Source organism: Engraulis encrasicolus, chromosome 5 (assembly GCF_034702125.1).
Source record: "Engraulis encrasicolus isolate BLACKSEA-1 chromosome 5, IST_EnEncr_1.0, whole genome shotgun sequence".
Lineage (NCBI taxonomy): Eukaryota > Metazoa > Chordata > Actinopteri > Clupeiformes > Engraulidae > Engraulis > Engraulis encrasicolus.
The window spans coordinates 14,752,827-14,762,826 of NC_085861.1; the positions used below are offsets into that span (position 1 = coordinate 14,752,827).

The following is a 10,000-nucleotide window of genomic DNA, read 5'->3' on the forward strand; positions in this document are numbered from 1 at the left end:
GACATGATTGTGAGCCTGTCTTCAGCCTTTTCAATTTTCAAGTGCTGTCTCGGGGCCCAAAGGACACAAAAAAAACGATGTATGCTCTTTGCTAAATCTGCAAGTTGTTTCTCTACAAAGTGTCCTTCAGTACAGATGTGTGTAAGCATGAATTTGTTTGCCTCCTTCGTGAGGACCAAATAACCCTGAACATATCCCACAGGGTCGGCCTAGGCAGGTGGTTATGGCTGATACCAGAGATCCATCCAGGGATTGAGCATTGAATATTATAACCCAAAGGTCATTGACAGAGCACTCACCCACCACCACCCCCACCCCCAGCCCCAAGGTATTATCCTTGCTTGCAATTAACAAGAGCTGAAAAGCAGATAAACAAAGAAAAGAATGAGCCGGTTCACAAGGTCTTTCTCTGTCTGTAACAAAGCTGTTTTTCTTCAATGTCCCCCAGCTCAATGTTTGTGCTGTATGTATTTGTTTACCTGAAGAAAGGTACCCTTCCTTTACAAACACTATAAAGAGCTTACCTTCCACTAGGGGGATATGACAATATTAAATCGTGAATCGTGATATCGAGTACAAGATCGTCCCGAACCTGCCAAAGTGTAGAAGTCGTATAGATTGTCTTGCAGGGAAAATGTTTACTATCAGTATCAGAGTGATGTTTACTTACTTGTGCTGTTGTCTTTACTTTTATTATTTACATTATTGTATTTTACGAATTGCAAATTACAAATTGCGAGTATATAAAAAATGGTTTCTGTTTTTTGTTATGTTTATTTTTCGATGGAAGATCATGATAAAAAAACTAAACAAAATCGAGATTTTATATTAAAAAATTGTAATGTGATATTTTTGACATATCGCCCACCCTACCTTCCACATAAAGGGCATTGAGCAGGGTGAACCACAGATTTATGAGTGTGTACAGCCTTTAAATCAGACTGTTTGGAGAACTAGTACATGTATGCAAGTGCATGTCTGTCCAAATGTATTGATTCTATCTGATGCGACCCAAGAACTCCTGATAATATAAGAGATACCTGTTTATGTGCGTGTGTGTGGATGTTTTTGCATGTACACGTATGTATGTGAAAACGTGTTTGTGTGGGCATATTTGAGCACGTATATGACTGCATGTATGACTGCATGTCTGTGTGAGAATGAGAGCATGGGTACGGTATGTGTGGGCATCAGTATGCACATAGTCATATGACTGAAGGTGTCTGTGTGTTTGAGTATGTAGAGTACGTACCTATATGACAACAGCGTGTCAATGTGTGTGTGTGTGTGTGTGTGTGTGTATGTGTGTGTGTGTGTGTGTGTGTGTGTGTGTGTGTGTGTGTGTGTGTGTGTGTGTTTTCCAGCATGTGATTGGAGAGAGTGTGGGTTTCCCTGTGTGTGGGCTGAGACGTCATGTTTGTGTGTGTGTGTGTGTGTGTGTGTGTGTGTGTGTGTGTGTGTGTGTGTGTGTGTGTGTGTGTGTGTGTGTGTGTGTGTGTGTGTGTGTGTGTGTGTGTGTGTGTGTGTGTGTGTGTGTGCAAAGCATGTGACAGGAGGGAGCGTGGCCTTACTTGTGTGTGTGTGTGTGTGTGTGTGTGTGTGTGTGTGTGTGTGTGTGTGTGTGTGTGTGTGTGTGTGTGTGTGTGTGTGTGTGTTTTCCAGCATGTGATTGGAGAGAGTGTGGGTTTCCCTGTGTGTGGGCTGAGACGGCATGTGAAGGGAGAAAGTGTGACCTTACTTGTGTGTGTGTGTGTGTGCGAGCATGTGTGTGTCTGTGTCTGTGTGTGTGTGTGTGTGTGTGTGTGTGTGTGTGTGTGTGTGTGTGTGTGTGTGTGTGTGTGTGTGTGTGTGTGTGTGTGTGTGTGTGTGTAGCATGTGAAGGGAGAAAGTGTGACCTTGCGGTGACGTGGAAGCGTGTGTGTGTGTGTGTGTGTGTGTGTGTGTGTGTGTGACAGGGAGGGGAGCGTGTCCTTACCTGTGTGTGTGCGGTTGTGGCGTTCCAGTTGGCTGGGCTTGGCGAAGGCCTTGTCACAGGAGAGACACTTAAACACGCGGGGCCTCTGGGAACTCAGAGACGGGCCGTTCTGGTGGACATGCTCGTGCTCCTGAAGGACACACACAGGGGTCATTTCACGTGAAATCAGACACTTTGGGACCCGACCGACCCGGATTTCAATCATACTTGGTGTGCCTTTTCAGTAGCAAGGTAGCACCCCAGAACTGCATTGGTTTGAATCTGACATTAATATTAAGGGAGAAACAGACTAGGAAAGGTTCACATGTGAGGGTAGGACACTATACATTCAGCCTTGAATATATCAGTCAGTGTTAGTCACAAAAAGATGCCTGTGGTGTTGTTTGAAAGCTCTTTTCTGGCTCTACATATTACACAATCACCTTGGAATACAACTACTCTCAGAATATGAATTATGATAAATTGAAAAATAAAAAATTGAATATCTAAAAAAACTTATATTTTAAAATGGCCAGTTCCTTGTCCAAACGTAGCCGGCAATGTCATGAGCAGCACCTAAAATGCTGGTGTTCGGTTTGTTATTCATTTCAGAGAGAATTTGACTCACAAATATGGCATCATACAGACCACTTACTAATAATATGGTAATACCATAGTAGCATCACATGACAAAACAAAAACAAAACAAAAATGGTCAGTGGCCATGGTCCCAGGTTTCAGAAACTAAGGCAGATGTCAATTTATACACACCAAATGATGATATGTGAATGTTTGAACATTCCTTCTCTGTGTACCTGTGCCATCTTCCCTTTACCATACTTTAAAGAGATAATCAATGGCTACACTCTCATTTTGTACTCTACCAGTGCATTTGAAGCAGCAGCTGTGTCTTTTGTAGATAATGTATAAGTACGTCCCGTTGCAGTTACAGGTTCCACTACCAGAAGCACATCCTGATGATCCATGACAATCTGGTCTGAAGGGAAAAGTTGAAGGATGGAGATGGCCCCATGAGGATGCAGGAAGTTCAGTTTCACCTCTCCGGTGCTCGGCATACATTCCTCAGCACATGCTAGCCACCAGTTTGCCATCATATACAGCTACAACATACCCTTTGATGCTTGAAAATGTAACACATTCCTTTACTGAGCTCACTCTTTCAATCTGCCTTCTCTGAATGCTGAAAAATGGGCCTAACTTCCACTGTGTCCATTGACAATGGGCAGAAGCTGTGTAGTTTTTGAGTACCTGGAATAGTTCTTGCAGATTCAAACCCTTTCAACAGGTTCTCAGCTTCATGATGGTACATCTCTGTTGTGGCAAACTGGCAATGGATGTTCTTGACATTATCCTTGACTGACTCCCTTGAACCAGGAACGTTTTTAAAACTATAGTTTTGTAATTCAAGATGCAATTCAATCATTTCACTGGAACAACCAGTGCAGGCCACAATCCATCCATTTGTATGCTACTACCAAGATCAGTTGAAACTGGGAAAAAAAATCTGTTTTGTTGTTATTTCAGACTGCAACATTCATGATACAATTGCTGTACATCTGTTTCAGAAGCTCCTAATTCAGTTCCTCATTCAGTTCCTCAGTGACACTTCATCAATGACAGAACGTCCAAAGAAGATCCTATATTTTTTCTGATGGCTGTGCTGCACAATATAAGAACCTTAAAAACACAACAAATTTGTGCCACCACGAGGCAGATTTTCACATACCTGCAGAGTGGCACTTTTTTTTCCACATCACATGGCAAAGGTCCATGTGATGGCGTTGGGAGGGACAGTTAAATGGCTTGCTGCACGAGCAAGTCTGCAACGTCCTATTGACAATTAAATTGTAACGCCATACCAACTGTTTGAATTTGTCAAGGATAATGTCAAGAACATCCATTGCCAGTTTTGCCACAACAGAGATGTACCATCATGAAGCTGAGAACCTGTTGAAAGGGTTTGAATCTGCAAGAACTATTCCAGGTACTCAAAAACTACACAGCTTCTGCCCATTGTCAATGGACACAGTGGAAGTTAGGCCATTTTCAGCATTCAGAGAAGGCAGAGTTGTGACAGAGTGAGCCCAGTAAAGGAATGTGTTACATTTTCAAGCATCAAAGGGTATGTTGTAGCTGTATATGATGGCAACTGGTGGCTAGCATGTGCTGAGGAGGAATGTATGCCGAGCACTGGAGAGGTGAAAACTGAAACTTCTGCATCCTCATGGGCCATCTCCATCCTTCACTTTTTTCCCTTCAGACCAGATAGACTTGTCATGGATCATCAGGATGTGCTTCTGGTAGTGGAACCTGTAAACTGCAACGGGACGTACTTATACATTATCTACAAAGACACAGCTGCTGCTTCAAATGCACTGGTAGAGTACAAAATGAGAGTGTAGCCATTGATTGATTCTCTTTAAAGTATGGTAAAGGGAAGATGGCACAGGTACACAGAGAAGGAATGTTCAAACATTCACATATCATCATTTGGTGTGTATAAATTGACATCTGCCTTAGTTTCTGAAACCTGGGACCATGGCCACTGACCATTTTTGTTTTGTTTTTGTTTTGTCATGTGATGCTACTATGGTATTACCATATTATTAGTAAGTGGTCTGTATGATGCCATATTTGTGAGTCAAATTCTCTCTGAAATGAATAACAAACCGAACACCAGCATTTTAGGTGCTGCTCATGACATTGCCGGCTACGTTTGGACAAGGAACTGCCATTTTAAAATATGAGTTTTTTAGATATTCAATTTTTTATTTTTCAATTTATCATAATTCATATTCTGAGAGTAGTTGTATTCCAAAGTGATTGTGTAATATGTAGAGCCAGAAAAGAGCTTTCAAACAACACCACAGGCATCTTTTTGTGACTAACACTGACTGATATATTCAAGGCTGAATGTATAGTGTCCTACCCTCACATGTGAACCTTTCCTAGTCTGTTTTCTCCCTTAATATTAATGTCAGATTCAAACCAATGCAGTTCTGGGGTGCTACCTTGCTACTGAAAAGGCACACCAAGTATGATTGAAATCCGGGTCGGTCGGGGCCCCAAAGTGTCTGATTTCACGTGAAATGACCCACATACAACACACACACATATACACAAAAACACACACAGAGACACACACACACACACACACACACACACACGCACACACACACGCACACAAACACACACAAACACACACAAACACACACACACACACACAGACACGCACGCACGCACGCACGCACGCACGCACGCACGCACGCACGCACGCACGCACGCACGCACGCACGCACGCACGCACGCACGCACGCACGCACGCACGCACACACACACACACACACACACACACACACACACACAGTTGGTTAACTGTCAATGCATGAATCATACATCTGTTCATATGCCTGAGCTAGTGGTGCAGAAAGGAAGAGGTTATGTCGTCAGATATACACTATTCTCACAAAACAAGGCAACTCTGCAACTCTGTGTCTGATATATGATGTCAAAGGCTCTGTCAAAGGCACCGAGTCAAATGCACTGTCTGCTGTTAAAAAAAATAATAAAAAAAAATAGGGAAGTTTATAAAACAGTCCAACATGAGTCAGTTGCAGCTACACGTCATGTCAGGGGGGAAAAATGTGTTGTGTTCTTGAAGCCTGCTGGGAACATCACATTACCTTACACTTAGCTGACGGCTTTATAAAAACTTTAGGTTTGTTACAGTGGATTGGCTACAGTCCCTGGGGCAATGTGAGGTTCGGTTTCTTACTCAACCGTCAACCTCGCATTAACACACCTAACAGGATCATAGTGGTTCCCAAACTTTCTCTGTGGTGACCCCCTTTTGGTCCTACAAATACCCCCAATATTCTTAGCTATTTTTTGTGTCCATTAATTTTCCATTAGTAGTTTGTTCACTAATGTCCCTAGAGATTCACAGGAAAGCAACATTAATCTGCAAACCATACAAGTGAATAATGTTACCAATCAATTTATGGAATTATATTAGCCTAAAGTTTTGACCTGTGGATTTCCTGTTTTCATGCAAAGTCGCTTCTGCCCACGACCCCCCTGCAGTACCTTCGCAGCCCCGATAGGGGTCCCGACCCCGTGTTTGGGAACCATGGCAGTACCAAAAATGGGGAAATTGGCCACAGGGACACAGGCTCAAACCTGGCAAATCTTACCCAATCCTACGCCCCCCATTTCTCTCTCCCACTATGTTCCAGTCCAGAATATTCATTGTCCTATGTCAATAAAGGCAAAACATTTTTTTAAAAATCAATAACCATTAGGCCACGCCCCCACACGATGCAACAGTTTGACTATGACATGCCCTGGTGGCATGATGAAACAATTTCCCGAATTGAATCTTTTGCACTGTTAAAAATCAGCCAGCAAAACAAGCAGACAATGGATAAGCCCAACAGAGCATGATATTAACATTCGGGGATAGGACCCCCCCTGTTTATATCAAGCACTACTCCACATCGATCATTGTCTACATTGCTTAGCACATTCCTCCAGTATTGCATTGTCATTGCATCACCTGATCATGCGAAAAGACTTCTACAGTATTGAGTTGCCCATGGGAGACCCCCGAGGATGCTCCTGCACAACAAGCCCAAGAAACTTTCCGGCATGTCACTACAACCATGCCTTATTTCATGGCTGCTCTGAGCCTTAAATCCCTTTTCAAATCATCCCAGTGAGGAAAACAAATTTGAGGTACAGGAAATCATCTGGGTAAACAAATCCAAAGTACAGGGAATCGTATAGGGAAACAGGGCAAACAAGCAAAGCGTATGGACCATCATCCTGCAGACATCAGGTGTGAGCGGCAAAATGGAGAGGGTTGGAATAGGGAATAAACATCCATTTTTGCTGATGTTCACAACGTGAGCAGCAGGGAAGACGGGAGTAAAAACAAACATCAAATTTGTCCGACAAACAATGCCGTGAAGGCTACTCCGGTGACACCAAACATCTGCCGAACTAGGGCCAACTCTGACAGCAACCCGTCAATTAAGTGCAAACATCTGTGACATTCAAATTCAATAAAGTGGGCCAAGGGAACCTTTTGTTTATTGCTCAATGACAGGTTGGAGAAAATGCATAGCTTTTGTGCTTATATGTATTCCCATAGTGATGTGCAGATGACATATTGGTGGTGCTAAAAGCCTGAAACTCCAGGGCAACAAATGGCACCAACATCTCCTGCGTGAAGAATGTAATTTGGAGTATGGAGATGTATGCGAATGACCCATGCAGGCATACTGTACCTCTGACTGGAAACTTTAAAATGACAAGCTCAGGGATTCAGCAAAAAAAAAATGTTTTTCGAGGTAAGGATGAAATTTTGTCAGCAGTTTCAGCTGAATCTGAAAGTCTAACCCCCCCACCCCCCACCCCTTTTGTGTGGGAGGGCAGCCATAATAAAAAAAGCAACAGCTTTATTGCTGAATGGTGACACAGTCGGCAGGGAATAGGCGAGGTGCTGTCTTTTAGTGGCACTGTGGTGCCAGCTAACGCAGGTAATAAACGCCAGTCAGTGTCAACTCTGGAGAAACTCTGGCAGCCACTTTCTCTTCACACTACCGAGTCTACCGAGCGAGGAGAGGAGTAAATAAGCCACTTGAAATGCATCGCACCCAACTTCTGATGGATCACAAGTGGAGGTAAATCTACTACCATGCAGGGCACTGGCACACGGCGTATCTAACTCACTGATAGAGTTCCTCCTCATTCATCCCCACTGACACCACTGATTCTTTTCTTTTTCCCTCTCTCAAAGCCTCTTGTGAGACCAGCTGAAAATCTATTTCTTGCATCAGTCAGTAAAGAAAGGCACAAATCGTGAGACACGGAGAGCTGTTGTATTCGTATAGAGAGATGTGAAAGGTACTGACGTCTCGTCTATCAACACTGCCCTCACAAACTATCCCAAGGCCATCGATTCATCAGACAACTGGAGCAGTCACGCTACCATTCAACATTCACCTTCCCACAATCTTCAATTTCCACTATATTGTTATAGTCTGTTTGTTCTTGCAGACATGGACAGACAGCGGTGTGTCAGAAGAATTAAAAAAATGTTTTTTTAAATGGTTGACAGAATGGCCAGATCTCCACTGGCTACAACAGGGTAAAAAATCGATAGAGGGTGGACAGGGAGGGAAGAAAAGGAGAGACGGATAGAAAAGACTATTGGCAGACTTGCACGTAAAGGGCCGTGCACACACGTCGCTATTAGTTGCTTGAATGAAGTCAATAGAATGTCAATGTGTTCCAGCGAGTCTTGCTGGCGAGTACTGTCCAAGCGATGCGATGTGGGCGAATCCCGAGTTGAAAATATTTTAACTTCCAGCAAAGCGAGTAAGCGAGTAACCAATTGGAATGCAGAGCTCGGTACTGCTCGCCTGTTCATTGGCAGTTAAAGCCGCGGGAACTTTCAGCGAACGTTCCATGAGAGAGTGGTGAGTAGGCGAGCAAACGAAAAGCTAGCTAGCTCTGTGTACGCCGCTTAAAAATGGGGTTGCAGGTTAACCATTTTAAGAATTGTATTATGACATCACGTTGGGGGTTCCGCAGGCTCATAGGAGTCTATGTAGAACCTTAGAATCCTGGGGGAGTTCCCCCAACGTGATGTCATGCCTGCAACCCCACCTTTTTAAGACGCTGCTCTGCTGAATAGAAACTCAGGCAGCTGGGGGTGCCGTAGCCCAGTGGGTTTCGGAAAAATAAAACAAGTGGGGGAAAAAATCCTAGTTGATGCTGACTTTTTCTCTTTTTATCAGTGGGGTAAGTAAGGCGCCATACGAAAAGGCAGGGGACACGCTTGCTGCAGGATGCGTGCGTGTGTGCACTTTTCGTGCATGAACATGTTGCCACGTCACAATGTACGCAGACGTGTGCGTAGGTACGGTGCAATACTGACAAAACCGTGTAGGACGATCTTCCGAACTTCCATGTTGAGTTTGCAGTAGAGTCAAACATTGCAGGAAAACATTAATGAGAGCCCCGTTGGCTACCTGGCCCCTCGATGATACCTTCAGTATCGTGTGAAGTGTCCCGGTCGTCCTGAAGCAAATATGTGCACATGGTCGCACGCATAATTTCAGGCACCCAGGAAACAAATCCCTGCCCTTAATGCGGAGACCCGGGTTCAATTCCAACCTGAGGACATTTCCTGATCCTTCCCCATCTCTCTCTCTCCCTCTCTCTCTCTCTCTCTCTCTCTCTCTCTCTCTCTCTCTCTCTCTCTCTCTCTCTCTCTCTCTCTCTCAATGCCTGCCTGTCACTCTCTCACTGTTCTGTGGAGAAAAGGCTAAAAAAACATCAAAAGAAAAGGAAAAATGAAGAAAAAAAAATCTCTGGCAGCTGACTCACCTTTTAACAGCTGGGAGAAGTAATGAGTGAGAGGAAGGGGAAGGGAGAAAAAAAGGAGAGAAGTGAGAAAGTGAGTGTGACTGAGATGGACAAAAATAGATGGAAACAGACAGACAGACACACAGAAAAACAGACAGACGGAGAGAGAGGACAGGAAAGAAGAAGACATTAAGACGGAAACGGGGAACTGGTGCTAAGCTTTTTTTTCTCTCTCACCAGTTCAGGAGTGCATCTTAATATGGGACCTTTTCTCCTCCACTTGCCTCCTCCACTCGCTTCTCGTCATGATGACATCACTGACAACAGCATTATATTTCAATATCTTGCAAAACCTCAATTGTAGAGTCTTTTTCTCGTTTGCAATTGGGATGGTGAATGAAAAACAGTCCCTCAAAAGTTGTTGTGGCTAGGCTGACAGCTGGGAAACTTTATCGCTTTCTCCACGGAGGAGGGGCCAGGAGGCGGGGCGAGGAGACAAGCGCAAGTGGAGGAGGCAAGGTGGCATATTAAGATGCACTCCAGTTCATTCCGTCTCCTCGTCCTTTCCTCTCTTTTTTCTTCTATCCATCTCTGGTGATTAGCTGTGACAGAGGAGGAGTTGGACTCGGTTCCAGTCATGCTGGCATGAAC

General features: G+C 44.0%; 1 protein-coding gene across 1 annotated transcript in view; it reads right to left on the reverse strand.

Annotated features, from left to right (window-relative positions):
* The window catches only part of LOC134449012 (zinc finger protein 236-like), a 147,808-nt gene that overhangs the window by 12,967 nt on the left and 124,841 nt on the right, over positions 1-10,000 (reverse strand). Inside the window, exon 32 of the mRNA XM_063198747.1 lies at positions 1,976-2,105. Coding sequence (XP_063054817.1) covers positions 1,976-2,105 — 130 coding nt within the window. The remainder of the gene's footprint in view (positions 1-1,975; positions 2,106-10,000) is intronic.